The following is a 21,140-nucleotide window of genomic DNA, read 5'->3' on the forward strand; positions in this document are numbered from 1 at the left end:
GAAGTAACAACCAACAGAATAATGTTGCAGTTCATTAGAGCTGTTGGATAGGACTTTTAGCCGCATGCTTCTCAAATGATTTCCTTTGGGCACGCACTTCATCTCTGCGTAGAGCTACTGAGGACGGCAGCCACAGTTTTCTTGCACATCTCAGAACAAGATGACCATCCTTGGCATCTGATTGTTGAAATCAAGCCAACTCAGAACTAAGTTCTGACAGCAGTCTGACTGGGAGGTTCTCTTATCTGGACTGCTCGGACTGGCTCGGCAAGAGACCTTCCCTCTGTGGGCACTCACTTTACGTCTCTATCAAAGAGGACTGTGTTTCCCTTTAGAGGGGAAACTTTCTGTGGGTGTGATTTTTCTAATGAGGTCACACTACAGTATTCATGCTATACAGATCTGTCTTATTTGTGATTCTGAAAATAAACATCTTTGTGGCAGTTCACTATTAAAAAAACTTTAAGGTATTTTCTTGATAAATCTATATCTGATTCTAGTCACCTTATGTCTCCTTCTTCATTTTCCTTTTTTGCTTAAAAGCTTAAGAAGCTTTTGCTTAAAAGCTTCACTGCATTACCACTCAAAGATGAACAAAGAAGGTGAAAGTAAAATAGAATTTTAGCCAATTGTATATGTTCATGAAAGGAAGAGAATGTTTATTAAACTTAGGCAAACTTAAAATACTCTTACATTTTGGTTATGGATAACTAAGAACTGGTCATGTTTTATTGACTCATAAATCAGAAAAGAAATTGTGAAGATAAAGTGAATATATTCAAGTTAACAAATAGGTGAATCATGGGGTGAAGTGTACACAAAGGGGAATATGGTCAGTGTCATTGTAGTATCTTTGTGTGGTGACAGATGGTAACTAGATTAATCGTGGTGGTTATTTTGTAATGTATAGAAATACCAAATCACTGTATCGTGTGCCAGGAACTAACATAGTGTGGTAAGTCATTCATACACTCATAGGAAAAGAGGTCAGGTTTGTGGTTGCCAGAGGTGGAAAGTGAGAGGAGGAAGAATTAAACGAAGGCAGCGAAAGGTACAAACCTCCAGTTATAAGTAAGTACTGGAGATATAATGTACAGCATGATAAATATAGTTAATACTGCCATATGTTAGATGTGGAAGTTGTTAAGAGAGTAAATCCTGGAACTCCCCTGGTAGTTCAGTGGTGAAGACTTCTCCTTCCATTGCAGGGCGTATGGGTTTGATCCCTGGTTGCGGGGTGCTAAGATCCCACATGCCTCATGGCCAAAGGAAACAAAACCATAAAATAGAAGCAATACTGTAATAAATTCAATAAAGACTGTAAAAATGGTCTGTATAAAAAAATCTTTTAAAAAGTAAATCCTGAGAAAAATTTTTTAAATTTTGTATCTATATGATAATGATGGATGTTCACTAAACATATTGTGGTAATCATTTCATGATGTAAATTAAATCATTATGCTGTACACGTTAAACTTATACAATGCTGTATGTCAGTTATATCTGAATAAAACTGTAAGAAGAAAAACATGAATACAGAGCTTTATGAACCATGGAAACATAATGCCGGGAGAGAATACCCAAGGTAATGTAATTCAACTGAAACCCTACTGCACTTGAAAAACCAGAAACTTTTTTCTCTTTAATTTTGGATCCTTATAATAAAGTAAAAGAATATAAATTCTCATATCATGTGGTAAAGCAAGATTTTATGTTGGTTGAGTGTATCATGCTTGTTTATTAATTTGAAGAAATGTACCCTCAGATGAAAATGCTTTCACAGGGATCCGGTGGGATTATCTGAAGGAGTAAAAAGCAGTTGTATTAAAGTTATATTAATTTAACATAAAGTTTACACATGAATAGGGACAGAGGCCAGAGTAAACCTTCTTTGGTTGATTAAAAGAGTAATATTTCAGTAATGAAAACACTAGATTTGTTTGAAAGAAATTAAAGAAATGATTATTCGTGAGAAATATTTTTGGAGAGGGAAAGGAGAGGAGATCGCATGTTTAGAAAGGATGTATATTGTGGCTCAGTTGGTAAAGAATCTACCTGCAATGCTGGAGACCTGGGTTAAATCCCTGGGTTGGGAAGATCCCCTGGAGAAGGGGAAAGCTACCCAATCCAGTGTTCTGGCCTGGAGAATTCCATGGACTGTATAGTCCATGGGGTCGCAAAGAGTTGCAAAGAGTCGGACACGACTGAGCGACGGAACTGAACTGAACTGAAGCAGCTTTCACTCGCTCATAAAGTCATTCATTTTCCTGGAGAAGTTATCTTCGATGAGTAGAGGGTGGCCACATTCATCCCCTGTAGAGAAATGAGGAGAAGGAAGCACCCGAAAATCCCCCATTTATTTCTTACAGGGAAAATGTAGTGATGGCGACTCCTGGGAGCGAGGGTTGGGATTAGGTCACTTTACAGTGTTGCTCTGTGCTTTCTTTGTTGTTGTCTTCCATTTTCTGTAATTGTTATGTTTAAGAATCAATTTAATGTTGGGCCTCTTCTGGCATATATTAATATTATTATAGAAAAACGTGAAAAAGCTTTATTTCCAGACTTTCATAGTTATTGTCTCTGAGTGTTATGGTTCTTTTACAAATGGGGCTTTATACCTTCTGAATATATTCTACCAACCAAGAAATTTATTTTAAGAGTAAGTAAATAAAAAGTTCTTAGAATTACTTTTTAGATGTAATGATAAATGTTTTAGTTAGAATAGTTTGTTCATTTCTTTTCTGTAATGCTTTTTAGGTTGAATACTCAGGTGTGTGGTATGTGGTTCCATTGGTACATTTGCCACTGACCTCAAATATCAGCCTCTTTCCTACTGAGGCTGAGCAGATTGAGAGAATTAGAACTTGATGACTGAATTGAAATCTGAAAAGTGTGTTATAAAATCAAGGTGGTGGTTATTCCTCAGGGAGAAGAGCTTATGATTGGGGAAGTGCCTGGCATGTTCCATTTCTTGACTGGGTGATGGTTACATAGATTTTATTCTAATATTTTGGAGCTTTCTGCATTCTTCTCTGTGAGTAATAGATCTCCCAATAAAGTTAAAAAAAACTTTAAAAATGTATTCATAATTAGGAAAAAATCTTATATCTCAGAAAAACTTGTCTTTCAATCTTGTCTTCCGCAGATTATATCTATTCTAAGAATCTTGACACAGTCATCAAAATAGAACAATTAATTTAAATGCTCTAGGAGACAGCTAAATAGCGTGTGTGCTTTTTTGCACATGTGCATGTGCGTCTTTGAATGTGTGTGTTGGATTTTGATTCTAAAGGCCCAGCCTAGGAAGCAACTGAAAGGAAATGTCTCTTCATATTCTCAGTAGTTCCCATGGGTTAATGAGAGAAAATATTTTTAAGAATGCTTTTTATCTTATTTGACTCTTAAGCCTATGGTTTGTTTATTTAAAAGAATAGGCAATAACAATAAAAAGGTAAAGAGGAGTATTCACTTTTTTTAGATTAGAGAACCATTGTGTGTAAACTTTGTTCTATAATTTTATGTGTTTTTTTTTTTTAAGAAAAAACATTCAGAGTATAGTTTCCACATCTAAATATTTGTTATAACAGAGACTCTGTTCTTATCTTTCAGGTGTCGTTTTCCTTGAGTAAAGGAGGTGATGAAGAAGGTAAGGTATACGTTGGTTCTTAAGGAGCTAGATATGTAAATGTATTTGTTTACAGTGGTGGAGGCCAAAAAAGCACAGGAGATTAAAAATGATACAAACCAAGTAAATCAGATTATATAAATGATATAAACTAAGTAAAGTACATTTTAAAATAGTCATTAAAACTTCAGATGAAATCAGTTATTTTCTAATTTCAGACAATAAGGAACACGTTTATTACTTTTAGTCTGGAAAGTAGTTTGTGCAGTGACTTTGTTGGTGAAGTACTAAGTTTCCAGATAGTTCGGATAAATTTTAAGACTTCTGATGTCTGCATTGGTGAGATTTTATTTATTAGTTATCACTGTTTTAATGAATCATTCATTTTATATTCTTGCTGTTTATTTATTTGGCTGCTTGGGTCTTAGTTGCAGCACGCGGGATTTTTGTTCTGGTGCGTGGGCTTCTGTCTAATTGCATGCTTGGTTGCCCTGTGGCATGTGGGATCTTAGTTCCCCTGGTCCTGACCAGGGATAGAACCTGTGTCCCCTGCACTGGAAGGCGAATACTTAACCACTGAACCACCAGGGAAGTCCCCACTCATTTTAACTGAAGACGTTAAAATCAAAATTTAAAGTAGAATTAAAAATAGAATTTTAAAATTACCATTATTTAAAACTGTTGTGAGAAACAAATAAAAATGTTCTGTAGTAAAAATTTCAAAATGTGTATATATTATCTTTTAAAATATTGCAAGGCTTTTTGTCTGTTTGTTTTAATATAAAATATTAGACTACTCAACTTGCAAGTTTGGAGGAAAAAATGAGAACTATTTACTGTAAATCCAAGTTCTAAGATGTTTAGAAAGGAGAAAATCTATAGATAATGATTTCATGGGGAGGCAAGCTCTAATCCGTATAGGGGGAAGTAACAGATTGTTTCTTTGCAATACTGTCCCATCTGGGCTGTTTGACAGGCAGTCACATTTTACAGTACAGGGTTTGCCTAGACCTTTCATGCCATAGCTAGGATACTTAACTTCAGTATTAATCAGTAAAGACTAAAGAACCCAGCAAGATGTATGAAATAAAATGGGAGCCTCTAGAATATCAAACCTGAGCCAAATGAGAGAACTTAGAACAAGAGTTTAAAGGTGAGTGACTTTAAGTATAGAAATGTGTCACCCTAAGGTCTGATTATTTTTATCTGCCTAAATACTTCTAGAAAGTCTAAATTTAATTTGTCTTCTCCTTTCTTCTCTCCTCCCTCCCTCTTCACCCCTTCCCTAACACCCTGCTTCCCCCATTTTAAACACAGATCAAATATGGCACTTCCTTGGCAAGTGACTAGAACATCTGAAGGTCTGCCATCAGGATTCCAGTCTCTAAGAACACCAAGATTCAATCTCCTCCAAGTGCTAGAAACAGACAGAATTTGCTAATTAATTTCCTGTTGAAACTTCTTTTTTTTTCCTTCAAGCTTTTTGCAGTATGCAATGTGTAAATAAACATTGACATTTTTTAATTATTCGCCTTTGAATATTTATTGATATGAAAAGATTTTGTTGAATTTCATAGCAAAAGTTTAGAGGAACTGAGTTTTTTTTAAATTAGTTTATTTATTTTAATTGGAGGCCAATTACTTCACAATGTTGTGTTGGTTTTGCTCATTCAGCATGAATGAGCCTCAGGTGTACAGGTGTCCCCCCTTCCTGAACCCCTCTCCTACCTCCCTCCCCATCCCATCCCTTTGGGTTGTCCTAGCACACCAGCTTTGAGTGCCCTGCTTCATGCATCAAACTTGCACTGGTCATCTGTTTTACATATGGTAATATACATGTTACAATACTGTTCTCATATCATCCCACCTTTGTCTTCTCCCACATCGTCCAAAAGCCTGTTCTTTACATCTGTGTCTCTTTTGCTGTGTTGCATATAGGGTCTTCATTACCATCTTTCAAGTTCCATATTGGTGTTTCTCTTTCTGACTAACTTCACTCTGTATATAATAGGCTGTAGTTTCATCCGCCTCATTAGAACTGACTCAGATGCCTTTTTTATAGCTGAGGTGATGGACAGGGAGGCCTGGTGTGCTGTGATTCATGGGGTCGCAAAGAGTTGGACATGACTGAGCGACTGAACTGAACTGAATATTCCATTGTGTATATATGTACCACAATGTCCTTATCCATTCATCTGCTGATAGACATCTGTGTTGCTTCCATGTCCCAGCTATTATAAACAGAGAAGCACTGAATTTTGGCCAGTCTTAATTTAGAACTGTGGTGCTGGAGAAGACTCTTGAGAGTCCCTTGGACTGCAAGGAGATCCCACCAGTCCATTTAAAGGAGATCAATCCTGGGTGTTCATTGGAAGGACTGATGCTAAAGCTGAAACTGCAATTCTTTGGCCACCTCATGCGACGAGTTGACTCACTGGAAAAGAGTCTGATGCTGGGAGGGATTGGGGGTAGGAGGAGAAGGGGACGACAGAGAATGAGATGGCTGGATGGCATCACCAACTCGATGGACATGAGTTTGAGTGAACTCCAGGAGTTGGTGATGGACAGGGAGGCCTGGCATGCTGTGATTCATGGGGTCGCAAAGAGTCAGACACGACTGAGCGACTGAACTGAACTGAATTTATATGCATGAAGGAGGAGAAAAATAGCTTTTCTTTCTAAGGGTTAATGTAAAAAGGATAAATGTAGTAAACTAAGATTTTTGTAGATACAATGGTTCTCATTTTTCTACAGTGTTATGTCTTTTTGAGTCCACTGCTGGTAGAGACTTATTTAGCCAACCTCTGTCCTCTTAGTCCTGTGTAAATATGTTTACATTTATTAAGACTCTTTCCTATAATTATTTTGTAGATTCTAAACTCTGATTCTCATTGAGTCCTGTCAGATTTACTTCTCATCTCTATGGCGATGACTCCCAAGTCTACATAAGAAACTCAGGTCTTTCTCCTGGGGTCTCTTGGACATCTCTTTAAATGCCTTTGATTCCTCTTGTACGAAACTAAACTCATCCTCCCTTGTTCTTGACATTCTCCTAGTCACCCATGCAGGCCCTTGAAACCATACTGAATCTCCCTTCTCTTTTCTTGGGCTTCCCTGGTGGCTCAGACGGTGAAGAATCTAAAGAATCTGCCTGCAGTGCAGGAGACCTGAGTTTGATCCCTGGTTTGGGAATATCCCCTGGAAAAGGGAATGGCAACCCACTTGAGTATTCTTGCCTGGAGAATTCCATGGACAGAGGAGTCTAACGGGCTACAGTGCATGGAGTCACAGAGAGTGAAACACAGCTGAGCAGCTAACACCTTCACACTTTCACTTTTCTCCTTTCTTTACTCAGGAAGGCCATCTAAATGTTTCTTTATCCTCTTTATTACTTTACACCCTTCAGTTCAGTTCAGTTCAGTCGCTCAGTCATGTCCGACTCTTTGCGACCCCATGAATCACAGCACGCCAGGCCTCCCTGTCCATCACCAACTCCCGGAGTTCACCCAAACTCATGTCCGTTGAGTCGGTGATGCCATCCAGCCATCTCACCCATCCCCTTCTCCTCCTGCCCCCAATCCCTCCCAGCATCAGAGTCTTTTCCAGTGAGTCAACTCGTCACATGAGGTGGCCAAAGTATTGGAGCTTCAGCTTTAGCATCAGTCCTTCCAATGAACACCCAGGACTGATCTCCTTTAGGATGGACTGGTTGGATCTCCTTGCAGTCCAAGGGACTCTCAAGAGTCTTCTCCAACACCACAGTTCAAAAGCATCAATTCTATGGCGCTCAGCTTTCTTCACAGTCCTACTCTCACATCCATACATGACCACTGGAAAAACCATAGCCTTAACTAGACGGACCTTGGTTGGCAAAATAATGTCTCTGCTTTTTAATATGCTATCTAGGTTGGTCATAACTTTCCTTCCAAGGAGTAAGCATCTTTTAATTTCATGGCTGCAGTCAGCATCTGCAGTGATTTTGGAGCCCAAAAAAATAAAGTCTGACACTGTTTCCCCATCTATTTGCCATGAATTGATGGGACCAGATGCCATGATCTTAGTTTTCTGAATGTTGAGCTTTAAGCCAACTTTTTCACTCTCCTCTTTCACTTTTATCAAGAGGCTTTTGAGTTCCTCTTCAGTTTCTGCCATAAGGGTGGTGTCATCTGCATATCTGAGGTTATTGATATTTCTCCCGGCAATCTTGATTCCAACTTGTGCTTCTTCCAGCCCAGCATTCCTCATGATGTACTCTGCATATAAGTTAAATAAGCATGGTGACAATATACAAGCTTCACGTACTCCTTTTCCTATTTGGAACCAGTCTGTTGTTCCATGTACAGTTCTAACTGTTGCTTCCTGACCTGCATACAGGTTTCTCAAGAGGCAGGTCAGGTGGTCTGGGATTCCCATCTCTCTCATAATTTTCCACAGTTTATTGTGATCCACACAGCCAAAGGCTTTGGCATAGTCAATGAAGCAGAAATAGATGGTTTTCTGGAACTCTCTTGCTTTTACACCCTTAAAATACCCATTACCCCTTTATTTCACTTGGACCGTTATAACAGCCATCTAGCTCTTCACCTCCAGACCCAGGTCTCTGCCTCATTCCCCTTGTTCCAGCCCAGTTTCTTGCCCTCTTGTCCCCTAACCAAGTTGTTGTCCTGTCCCTGGCTTTTCTTCCTCCATATCATCTTCCACATTCCCAAAAAGTATTTTCCTAAAGCATAGGTACTGCCTTGTTAGACTTTTCTCAAAATGCCTTTAGTGGCCTTTCTCATTCTTGAGAAAAATCAGGAGTGCTGTGTTTCAGCTATGTCATGTTACCTCTCTCCAAGCACATCTTGTACTTTTCACACTCCCAGTACTGTGCTTCTATTGCCAGTTCTGTTTTTATATTTTTCCCCTCTTTCTTTCTATTATCACTATGAACACATTGCATTTGCATGTTTTATGGTTTACATGGCACCACTATGATAATAGCTAGCTTTTCCTGAGCATCTGTTTTATGTTGTGCATGTTATATACCCTATAAGGTAGAGATTGCCCATTTCACATTAAGGCTTTGAGTTTAATGACTTGACCAAGGTTGCACAGCTAGTAAGTTTCAGAGCCAGAAGTAGAAGTCATGGCTGCATGGCTCTGAATGCCATGGTTTTTCCATGCTGCTGTGCATGCTGCTTTCCACCTCCAGCCACCTTGTGATATGGGCAAAACCCAGAGCATGCCTGTTTTACAGGTGAGTTTAAGTGATTAGCCCAAGTGAAATAGTTTGCTTGAGATGTCTTTGGAAATGTGTAAACCTCTGGTGGACATCAAAGAATGTAAAGCGAGAATCTATTGTTTTTAATTTTGTATAACAACTTGATTTAAGTTAAGGAAATAATAATACATACAGAGAGATACAGAGAACAACCATCGATACAGTCCCTTGAACAGCATGAGTTTGAATTGTGCAGATCCTGTTTTAGGCAACCTTTGTAAGTAGTAAATATTATAGTACTCCATGGCCTGCTCTGATACTTGGTTTAATCCATGGGTGTGCACTGCAGATACGGAGGAACCACATATACAGAGAGCGAACTGTAAGTTAAATACAAATTTTCAATTGTGAAGAGGGTCTGTGCTAAGGAATAAACTAAGTTATTAAAGGGTAGATTATTGGCTTGTAACATGTGGCATATTAACCTCCTGAGAGTTGGAGAAGAAGCCATGTCTGGTGGGCCTCTTGTAGAGTAACTCACACCTTGTGTTCAGCTCCCCTTCTCCTAGCGGTCAGTGGTACTTAGATGCTACCTGGCCAGTGAGTCTTGCTCACTGCAGTACAGTTAATCACAGTTGTCTTCATAGTATAGGATTTTACGTGGTTATAATCTTAAATACACCATTTTGAATTTTATCTTTTCTTGTAAGAATCTACATTGCCACATCGTTATTGTTATTACGGTGACAACTATATTTCAGTGAACATCTGTTTCGTGTAGTTTCAGAATATCTTCCAGACATATCTCTTTTTTTCCCAGCCCATTCTCACGGAACTAACCTTAACCCGAATAGATTTTACACTATATACTTACAAAGGAAAACTCCTGCAGGGTTATGAAGGGGTGGAAAAAGAATGATTCATTTTTAAAAGTGCCTAAAACAAATTAGGAAACCAAAACTGACCCATGGATGGGATGTTAGGTAACACCCACAGACAGTTCCATGGATATGAAAAAATCAAGGGATGAACTGTCCAAGATTTATTTTTCTCAAACTACCTATTATTGCAAATATCTGAAATTTTTTATGAGCTTTTTTTCACTTACAGACTGAATCATTTTATATATGATACATTTAGTATTGCTCCATTATTCTACAGAAGAAACACACTGAATTTCATAAAATCCAGTTCTCCATCAAGGACTGCATGCATTTGTAGCAGTTTGTTTGCTCACCAATAGCAGCATTTGATGATTTGCTTCTGGGAATAAATCACTGCCTTGTCATAGGTAAAGATGTCTTTTGTGACTACTGATTTATTTTTATTACTTATTGTTGCCATCTTATTATACAATGCATCACATCTTTAAGTTCTTGGGTCAGGTATGTTCTTTTCAACCTCCTTACTATATTCTGTCCGAGGTGTATAATTGGTGTTTGCCACTGGGGTCTGTGAAACGCTTGCTCTGGAATCACTTAGAATACTTCTTAAAGTACAGATTTCTGACTTTCCCTAAAATCTGTTAAATCAGAATTTCTGGGGGTGATGCCATAACCTTGTTTCACCCCACCCCCATCAGTCTTCTAAAATTTTAAGCTCATTGGTTTAGATGATATAGGGATAGATCATACTGGGAATTTCTTCATGTTAATGTTCTGTTTGAGGTTATCTTCACCCTAAAAAAGAGCAGAAAGAAAACCAGGTGTCCGCCTTCATAGTGGACTCATGTATAATATTATCACAACCTCCTGTTAGGAAAAAAATGAAAGGGAATAAAAGTTATATGAAGTATAGTATTAAATAATAAAAAGTAATGTTTAATGTTAGTATTAAATATATGAAAATATTTTCCATTTCAAATCAGAAAAATGTATACCTGATGAGAGTCACTTCTGACTTATAAGTTACCAAAGTTACTGGAGTCCATAATAATTGGTCCACAGCCCCACACCTGGCTTCTGTCTTCCTAAGACACAGGGAGAGTGAAGCGGCTGCTTCTGATGCTCCAGCCTGGAGGAGTCAAAACAACAAAGAAGTGGCTCTGCTCTGATGGGAGTAGGGAAGACAGCGGAGGCAGCAGAAGACGGAAGAGCTCCGTGAAACACGTGAGCCCTTGTCAGTCAGAGGCCGGGGTTTCTGTGGCCGAGCTGACATTTGCCCTATTTGTTGGAAACAAGCTCCATTTCTCAGCTTATTCCCCACCTTGACAGGAGCCAGGAGCCAAGTGCAGCCAGGACAGAAGGCATAAGCTGTTCTTCCCTTCAGTCAGAATATTTATTGAGCCCTCTCTTGTCAGGTCCGACAGTGCGGCTGTCATCCCTGTCGTGAGTGCCAGGACTCTCCAGGCGTCCTCATACGCCGCGAGGGAAGCCTGCAGTGATCCCTCTTCTCTCTTCAGAACCTCCAACCCAGAAAAGGCCCGCTCCTCTGTTTAAAGTACCTGGTTTGAGTGGGTCCAATCAATGCAGAAAGATTCAGGGGCTTAATGACGTCAGTCCAGAATGCATCCCATTACTGTGATTTTGATTAGTCAACCCTCTGTTTTCAGACATGCTTCCTCCTTTTTGCTATTTTAAGCTTCACTCATTCAACAGTTATTTATTGACTGTCTATGTGTAAGGTCCGTGTACTAGTCCAAGTTTTTAGGATATATTAGTGCAAAACTGACAAAAACCCCTGCCCTTGTGGACCTTGTGTTCTGGGTGGGGAAGAAAGAGGATAAACATTGTAAGTACTTCTGTAGTACATAGAAGAGAATGTGGGAAGGGAGAATCAGAAATCCAGCTTTTACTCAGGGATAGGAATGTGAATTAGAGTTTGAACTGAGGAAGTCAAAGACAGGCATCTTAGGAAGATGACAGCCAGGATAAAGGTAGAGAAGCAAAATCGGCCCATGTGGGTCTCTGGGGGAACAGAACTGAGGCAAAGGAAACACTCAGGACAAAGGCCCTAAGGTAGCAGTGTGACCAGCTTGCAGGGACAGCAAGGGGGCTGAGTGGCTGGAGGGGAGAGAGAGAGCAGAGTAACAGAAGAGGCAGCGTGACCTTGTCGGCCAACGTAAGACTTGGCCTCTGGTTATGAGTGAGGAGCCATGGGAGAGTCCTGAGCAGAGGAATGGGTCGCTGCCACTGCTAAGTTGAAAATAGATTGTGGTGGGTGGTGGAGAGGGCCGGGGGTTCATGCAACACACGGATGGAGACAGGAAGACCCCTCATGAGATTTCTACAGTAGCCCAGTCGATTGGCAGCTTTTCCTTCTTTGAGCTCATTTCTCTTAGTATAAACTCTATTAGATGACATCAGAGAATACATTTTATGGTGAAATCTATTCTCATAAAAGTTTTTTCCACTTACATTGCCAGCAGCTGTATGTGAGATTTTTAGTTTCTTCTTTACTATCCTTTCTAGGATAGGATATTTTGTTGTTATTATTATGATAGTTTTATATATATATATATATATAGTAGTTAATTATTTTTTTCCTACATTTTTACTATAGTGTCTTTTGTGAATGTTCTCTTTTTTTACTTTGCCTGTTTATTTACTGGATCTTAATGTTTTTTAACAATTTGTATAATATCCATATTTTCAGATGCAAAATTTGGATCCTGAAGGCTGGATTTGTGTGTAAATAGATCTGCTCCCATTCAGAAATCTAAACCTGGGCCCTGAAAATATTTATGCTGAGCTAATGTGGAATGCATGGGTTAGTTGTACTAATTTTCATGGTTTGAGGCAGAACTAGCTGTAGGACTGTCCCTATGATGCTCCCTTATTACTGCTTTTTGTTCTCTGTTAAAAGTGAAAAATGGGGGGAGGGATGGAGCGTAAAGATGGAAAGTTAAATTTTTTAAAGTTAATACCTTAAATGAAAAACGGATAAAATAGTACAACCAGTACAGTTTTCAAAGAAATGTTGGAAGAATGACAAACAATGAGTTTATCCAATTAAAGCAGTGAAAACTGGATGGCAGGTATCCATCTGTGGCCCTCAGCCAGAAGGACTTGGCAGTTGGCAAGATCAGGGATCACTATCCTAAAGCATGGATTCTCCCCACTTGGGGAGTAGAACATGAAGACTAGGATTCAGGCCAGAATCTCATGGGTTGGTCTCACTGCTGTGGACAAGTAGGCAAAAACAGCTCAGCCCACATAAAATCTGTAAGTAGACTTTGCTGTTCTTCCCTGTCTAAGCCAACAGCACGGCGGACAAAGCCCCATGTTCAGGGCCCTTCCTGTGCTGGAAATGCCTCTGGGCGAGTGAATGGTGCAGGCAAATGTGGAGCAGAACCCGGGATGTTAACTCCAAGACTGATGCCCTTTCCCCTGTATCTCTTTGTTTCTTGAGCTCTTTCTTATCCTCCAAGTTCAGCTCAGATGTTGCTTTTCCTGTGAAACCTTTCCCACCTTTGCCGTTGCAATCAATCATTTTCTCCTCAGGGAGAAGAGTATAGCACTATTGATTTATTCCTCCATTACAGGATTTCAGTCTGTCTGGCTTACATTAATATTAGAATTGTTCGTACTGTCTCTACTGCTGGATTATACTCACCGAGAGCGGAGACTGTGTCATGACAATTTTAGCATTTTTTTCATACATTAACAATTCTTGTTGGTTGTGTTAAACTGATACAGCATCCTGTGAGGAAGACAGATACTCTTTCTCTCTCTTTTTTTTTCTCTTTTACTTATTATATTAACTGAAGTTTAGAGGTTCCTGGAAATCATCTGAACCTAGTGTCCTATTATTGCATAGAAAGCATTTTGAGGGTGTCTCTCTGCTCTATTCCAAAGCCAGGTAGGATTTTGAAATATAAGAATCTGTTCCTTTTAGGGATCTCTGAAAAAGGACATTTAACACATCTAGCCTAGGCAATGGCAAGCCACTCCAGTACTCTTGCCTAGAAAATCCCATGGACGGAGGAGCCTGGTAGGCTGCAGTCCGTGGGGTCGCTAAGGGTCGGACACAACTGAGCGACTTCACTTTCACTTTTCACTTTCACACATTGGAGAAGGAAATGGCAACCCACTCCAGTGTTCTTGCCTGGAGAATCCCAGGGACGGGGGAGCCTGGTGGGCTTCCGTCTGTGGGGTCACACAGAGTCGGACATGACTGGAGTGACTGAGCAGCAGCAGCAGCAGCCTACATCCCAGTGCTTTCGTAGTTGTTGTTACTTTATATTGGAGTGTAATTGATTTACGATGTTGTGTTAGTTTCTTTTGTACAACGTAGTGAATCAACTATGCATATATCCACTCGTTTTTAGGTTTTCCCACATAGACCATTACAGAGTCTTAAGTCAGGTTGCTTGTGGTATACAGTAGGTCCTTATTAGTTATCTATTTTATATATAGTAATGTGTATATGTCAATCCCAGTCTCCCAGTTATCCCTCCTGCCCCCCCCCATATACCAGTGCTTTTAATTTAACATTATTTTTAATGTGTATGAACCTGATCAACTGTACTCAGAAAACACTTAAATTTTAAGGCATAATCTTAAGTATTAAATTTTATTTTTTTTCTTCACGCAGCATAATTCTTGCTTCCTAAAAATTCTATTCATCAGTGATATTTTTTTCGAAAATCCTTCTATTTTATTGGGGTTTTTTTGTTTGCTTGCTACAGAGCCCTCAAGTGAAAACAGTAAACGTCTCTCTAAAAACTTCACTTGTTACGCATTCCATAAACTTTTTACCACAGCCTAGAGTATGTTGTACTTTCTGAAACAACGATTAGCGTTATTCATCTTCATGTTCCCAAGTGAATCTAAATGATATTGAGAAAGTAAGATTTTCTGGGCAGAATCGTATCTATTATTAGTATTTAAGGCATCTTGAGAGTTCTTACATGAGTTTTCTCTAATGCCCCAGGGGAAAAAGTTCAACTTGACATAAAAACAGTACCTTAATTGTGAAAATACAAAGGCTGATCATCACATGTTTACTGCTGCTTTTTTTTTTAAATGGAGTATGAGGCAAAAATAAACATGGAATACATCAAAAAAAAAAAATAGGCTCAGGGCTCAAAGGCCAAAATTCTTGTCCCAGAGTGGCTTCTTACATGAGTTTTGGTTTAATTATTGATAATAATTTTCATGTTTGAAACTTGACCTTCTGAGCTTAAAAAGCAGACGTAATGTATTTTTGCTTTCAGATTAGGGATACAGTAAGAATACCATAAGAAGCACTGTGATAGAAAACCTGAATAATCTCAAAAGAGTGGTAGAACAAATAAGATTAATATGCAGTGAGAAATGAGAAAAAGGAATGCGGATCGAATATAAATAGTTCAGTGAGTCTAATATAAATACTTCAGTGGATAACTTCTTATTAAAAAAAACAAACTTAAAACTCCACTTAACTCTAAACTACTGTATTTCAGGGAACATTTTCTCACAGAAAAGTTAGCTGTTCCTACTCTTCCCACAATATCAGATTTCCCTCCTCTCATTTCTCCTTTTCTTTCATTTTTGAAAACAATTTAAAATTCAATTTATTCATGAAGTTCTTGGTAAGCTTTCAAACCATAATTTGATTTTTACCAACATCCATCCCAGCCTTGATTTTTCTGCCCCTCAAAACAAGCCTTATAAATGCAATTTACAATAGTGTTAATACTATCTGTAGAATATACTTAACTGCTTATGAACAGATTTTCTGTAATTTAGAAATGTGCTGAAAGCACAATGGGTATAGACTGTAGGTTGCTTTTATGAATCTGACAGGATTTAGAATACAGAACATTTTGAACTGAAAAAAGTCTTGCCTGTGAGTTGAGACAAGGTGGGCCCAGAGAGGTTACTTGCTAAAGCCACCCAGCCATGGAGAAAGGAAGACGGACCTGAAACTAGATCTTCTGAAGCCGCGCCTGTTTTGGTTTTGCTTCTGGGTTTTGTCATGCTTTTCTGTGTACTTTGCAGACTTTAGAGTTGAAAGGTAATCATTGACCCTTTCCTGTGGTATGCATTGAAAAATAATTGTGTGACTGTGGAAATGAAAATATTGTCAACTGAAAAAAAATAAAAAAGCACAACATGAGAGTTGTGAGCTGAGTTTTACTAGAGGCAAAATGAGGACTGTATCCCAGGAGACGGTATCTCAAATAGCTCTGAGAAACTGCTCCAGAGAGGGACGGGGAAGCTCAACATTATATATGATCTTAGTGAAGGAGGGTACGTGCAGTCTGGCACACACTAGAGCCTTGCTGGTAATCACAACAGCAAATGTCACAACTGATGCTTTCAGTACTTTCCTAGATATGAGGGGATACAAGGGTTCGGCTCAAGAAATCTCCTCCTGGACTCACAGAGTTAGGAAGTGAACTTATGGTTGCTGGAGTTGGGGGAGTGGGGCAGGGTGAGAAGGGGTAGTTAGGAAGTTTGGGGTGGAATGTACATACTGCTAGATTTAAAATGGATAACCAACAGAGACCTATAGTACAGCACATGCTTTTTTCCAATGTACATTGAATGAAAGTTTTAAAACAGAGATGGAATTCCAAAGAAAACAGGTGGTGTGAGAGCTGGACTTGATGTTGGCCAGATCCTCTGTGGCACAGATTCACTCTCTCTAAGCAACTGTCTGTCCCATGAAAGCTTTTTGCAACTGACTACAAGGAACATGATGTATGATGAGTGTTGAGAGTTGACCTCATGGTTGGACACTTTGGGAGGACTGTGAGAAAGGACTATTTGCTGATACCTACATGTACATGAAAAATTATCCACTTTATAATGTAATTTTGAGTTAGATTAGTGCTTATTCTTTGGAAAAGGAGATGCATTTTATACTCAGATGGCATTTGGCTTTCTACCTTTGTCTCTCCCCTAGGAGGGACGATCTGGCTGGCAAACACGATTATACTTGACTATGCATGGGCATCTGTGAGTATGGTGAAGGTGATGCCTCTTGAAGAAAAAAGGGTGAAACAGTGAGTCTTTGTTTATTTTCTTTACAAACTGAAATATGGCAAATGCTTTACATAGGACGTAAATCTTTGACAACAGAATCAGTCTAAAAATTATGTTCCCAAGAAACTCGTTCACAAAAACAATTCTCTTTCTGTAATTTGTGAAAATAGGAGTACAACAACCTCACATACAAAGAAATAAGGTTATCATCAGGTGGTGGGTGCCACTTTGGCTTTTTACTGTCACCGAAAATATGGTCATTAACACCAAAGTTGTGACAGCATCATAAGAAGAGGTAATTACTTTATTACAATTGATAATTAATAGACTATCTGGCAACCTGCTTTGCATTTCACTTGGGATTAATTAATTTCAGATCATAAAGAGACTTTCCCCTACTATTCTCATTAATCTTATGAACTAATGTGTTTTTACACTTTGAAATTTATTTTTTCAGGTCTAGTATTTGCTTTTTTCAATTTTTATTTTATATTGGAGTCATGAAAAACATAAGGAGATACAAAGGAATGCATGATTTAAAGGGAAAATAAACTAATATACTTAACTGCCTAAAAAATAGCAACTATGGAGAACTGTAGAGATTTTAACCTAAAACCGTCAAGGAACATAACCCTGGAAGTGCCGATGGTTTGGGTTTCTCAGGTGTGAAAGTCTCCAGGCCAGCATACTGGAGTGGGTAGTCGTTCTCTTCTCCAGGGGATCTTCCCAACCGAGGGATCAAACCCAGGTCTCCCACATTGCAGGCGGATTCTTTACCAGCTGAGCCACAAGGGAAGCCCAAGAATACTGGAGTGGGTAGCCTATCCTATTTTCAGCGGATCTTCACAACCCAGGAATTAAACCGCGGTCTCCTGCATTGCAGGCGGATTCTTTACCAACTGAGTTATCAGGGAAGCCCTATCAGGGATGAGTTTGTTGAATTTGAGGTGGCAGCATATGACAATATTGAACTCATTTTTCTGTTCCCAAGTAAAAGGTTAAGTCTGGAGGTGACCAGAGCTACTGTGTTCTAATGCCCACTTAGTCATAGTTGGTCAATCGAGCACCTTACGCTTTCCCTTGACTGGACTCACAGTCAAAATTGATTCATTCAAGACCCAAGCCTAAGCTGAGCCAGTCCAGATCCTTTCTTAGAGACTTGGAATTGAGACCCAATTGGAATTGATCTCTGTGATGAAAGAAATGTAGATTCGGTCTGCACAAAGGAAAATGAAATAGACACAAAAAGAAAGCAAAATAAGCAAAAGAAGAAAATGTCACATCTTTAGGCACAGCTTCATTCTTGCCTGGGATCCTTCAATATCTTTTACACTTTTATACTGATTCAGTTTAGGTTGCTATTACTTGCTACTCTCAACTAATCCTAAGAAGCCACATGCAGATGACAATTGCAGGTATTTGGAGTGAATGAACCCCCTGAGGAAACAGGAAGAAACCATGAAGGGAGCAGTAAAGGTGCAGTGTCAAGAAACGAGAGCAAAGCTAACATAGTTGTGGCTGCCGTGGAGCCAGGGCAGGGATGGAGGGGTGGGTGGACAAAAACACCAAATGCCACAGAGCAGTCCAGGAGAGTAAGAGAGGAGGAAAGTCCATTCACCTTAGATTTTCATTTTAATTAAGGTTTTTAATTGAAATTCATGTTTTTCAAGTTACCACGGGTGGGTAACTTAAAGCTGTCTATCGTTCTCGACAGATTATTGTTGTTGCTTTGTCTCTAAGTCGTGTCTGACTCTTTTGTGACCCCGTTGACTGTAACCCACCAGGTTCCTCTGTCCATGGGATTTCCCAGGCAAGAATATGGAGTGGGTTGCCATTCCTCCTCCAGGGGATCTTCCCAACCCAGGGATTGAACCTGAGTCTCCTGCATTGGCAGGCAGGTTCTTTACCACTGAGCCACCAGGGAAGCCCTCTCAACAGATTACCTGTAATGAAATCTCTAGGTTAAAATTATGTTGAGGCTCAGCAAATACTACTTCCTTCTTTAGAAGTTTCCCTAGCACACATGTTGAATATGTACATATTTAATTTAGAATTGTTGGGAAAATGGATTGACTGCATTGCATCTATGTTGGTTATGGTTTAAAATGAGCTGATCTTTAATGGCAAGGTTACTGATTGTGGCTGAGTTACTTAGCTTAGTCTTATGAGAGTGACATCACCGTGGCCACTATAACAGGCAGGAGAAGACAGGGTATTTCAGGCTGCTTCAGGAGGAACAGAATGGAGACCATCACAAAACAGAGCACCTCCTGATCAGAAGTACTTATGATGTGGAAGCACGATGGTGACCAGAGACAGGCTCCTCTGACAATCAAGAAAGACCCAGAATAGGCCCATTGAGTGTATCGGAGCTTTTGGCACCTTAGTAACATAGAAACAGAGGGTCTACCTTCTTAAACATTGAAACTTGACTTAGAAGAGTGAATCCCCTTATAAAGGTAAGGCCGAGCGATGGTCAGCGTAAGCACACTGAGAAACATACAATCTGTTCAGTTCAGTCACTCAGTCGTGTCCGACTCTTTGCGACCCCATGAATCACAGCACGCCAGGCCTCCCTGTCCATCACCAACTCCTGGAGTTCACTCAAACTCATGTCCATAGAGTCGGTGATGCCATCCAGCCATCTCATTCTCTGTCGTCCCTTTCTCCTCCCGCCCCCAATCCCTCCCAGCATCAGAGTCTTTTCCAATGAGTCAACTCGTCGCATGAGGTGGCCCAAGTATTGCAATTTCAGCTTTAGCATCAGTCCTTCCAATGAACACCCAGGATTGATCTCCTTTAGAATGGGCTGGTTGGATCTCCTTGCAGTCCAAGGGACTCTCAAGAGTCTTCTCCAGCACCACAGTTCAAAAGCATCAATTCTTTGGCGCTCAGCGTTCTTCACAGTCCAACTCTCACATCCATACATGACCACTGGAAAAACCATAGCCTTGACTAGATGGACCTTTGTAGGCAAAGTAATGTCTCTGCTTTTTAGTATGCTATCTAGGTTGGTCATAACTTTACTTCCAAGGAGTAAGCGTCTTTTAATTTCATGGCTGCAATCAGTATCTGCAGTGATTTTGGAGCCCCAAAAAATAAAGTCTGACAGTACCTCTCTTGTAACTCCTTCTGCTTTTTGCTTTTTGTGTTATTGTGTGGTTCCATGTCTTTGTGTTTGACAAGGAAATTAATTGATTTGTTTTGAAGTGTGTTTGTGTGTTAGGATAGTTAGTAGGTTCTTGCTTGCCCAGATTTACATTCCTACAGGCCTAAATCACTGCCTTTTCCACTAGCCAAAAAAGTCACACAAGCCTTCTAGAATCACTGAGTGATGGTCTGCTGCTGCTGCTGCTAAGTCGCGTCAGTCGTGTCCGACTCTGTGTGACCCCATAGACAGCAGCCCAACAGGCTCCTCCGTCCATGGGATTCTCCACACAAGAACACTGGAGTGGGTTGCCATTGCCTTCTCCGAGTGATGGTCTAGAGGGAAAAAAATTCAAAGATCTTCACTAATAGTTCCAGAAGTATCTCAGGTGCCTTTGAGTCTTAGCCCTGGTCCGTTCCGTTCTGTCGCTCAGTTGTGTCTGACTCTATGCGACCCCGTGGACTGTAGCCTACCAGGCTTCCCCGTCCATGGGATTCTCCAGGCAAGAATACTGGAGTGGGTTACCGTTTCCTTCTCCAGGGGATCTTCCCGACCCAGGGATCAAACCCGGGTCTCCCGCATTGGAGGCAGACGCTTTAGCCCTGGTCAGAAGGGAGAAAATGCAGTCTTGGATTTCCCTGTCACACATCTGGGACCTATTTGCACAGAAGAGGCACACAACCTTTACATTCTCATGAAAAATATGAGTTACCATTGAAACTGCGTGTCTCCTACGGACTGGCATCACTCTCAGGACAAAAGACCTCGTTGCCTTGATCCTCAGCTTCTTTATCTCTTGCTTTGGGTCCCTAAATTAGGTATGAAGAAAACTCCCAATACCTTCTGCTAAAGAAGTAATGGGTGTGTATTTACCCACTTCCTGGCAGATGAAAAGCTGATACTATCCTGGCATTGGCCCTCCTGTTATTTGGGTTTTTGATTGCATATGGCCTATGCTTGTCAACACTTGTGCTAAGGATGCGACCATGAGCTTGTCACCTAAAAAGATAAGTAGTTACCAGATTAAAAAAAAAAAGAAGTAACTGGAAGCACTGAGTTTTTAGTATCTGACATAGGTGATGTGGCCTCTCAAATGATAATTTTAAAAATGAGCAGTAGTACAAAGTAGCATCTGTTTTGATTACAGCTAGGTAAAAAGTATACATGTGTCCAAACAGAGCTCATTTCTTTGTATGTTTTTTATGTAGACAAACTGAGGGAGGTAATAAAGTAGTGGGAATCTGGATGATT

General features: G+C 39.9%; 1 protein-coding gene across 2 annotated transcripts in view; it reads left to right on the forward strand.

Annotated features, from left to right (window-relative positions):
- Positions 1 to 5,152, forward strand: part of PPA2 (inorganic pyrophosphatase 2) — a 105,650-nt gene extending 100,498 nt beyond the window's left edge. For both annotated transcript variants that reach the window (XM_055434163.2, XM_055434164.2), the window contains 2 exons: positions 3,610 to 3,646; positions 4,943 to 5,152. In XM_055434163.2, coding sequence (XP_055290138.1) covers positions 3,610 to 3,646; positions 4,943 to 4,971 — 66 coding nt within the window. In that variant the 3' untranslated portion in view covers positions 4,972 to 5,152. The remainder of the gene's footprint in view (positions 1 to 3,609; positions 3,647 to 4,942) is intronic.
- The last annotated feature ends 15,988 nt before the right edge of the window (positions 5,153 to 21,140 follow it).

This window comes from Moschus berezovskii, chromosome 5, assembly GCF_049115385.1.
Source record: "Moschus berezovskii isolate FMDL1 chromosome 5, NW_MosBer_1.0, whole genome shotgun sequence".
Lineage (NCBI taxonomy): Eukaryota > Metazoa > Chordata > Mammalia > Artiodactyla > Moschidae > Moschus > Moschus berezovskii.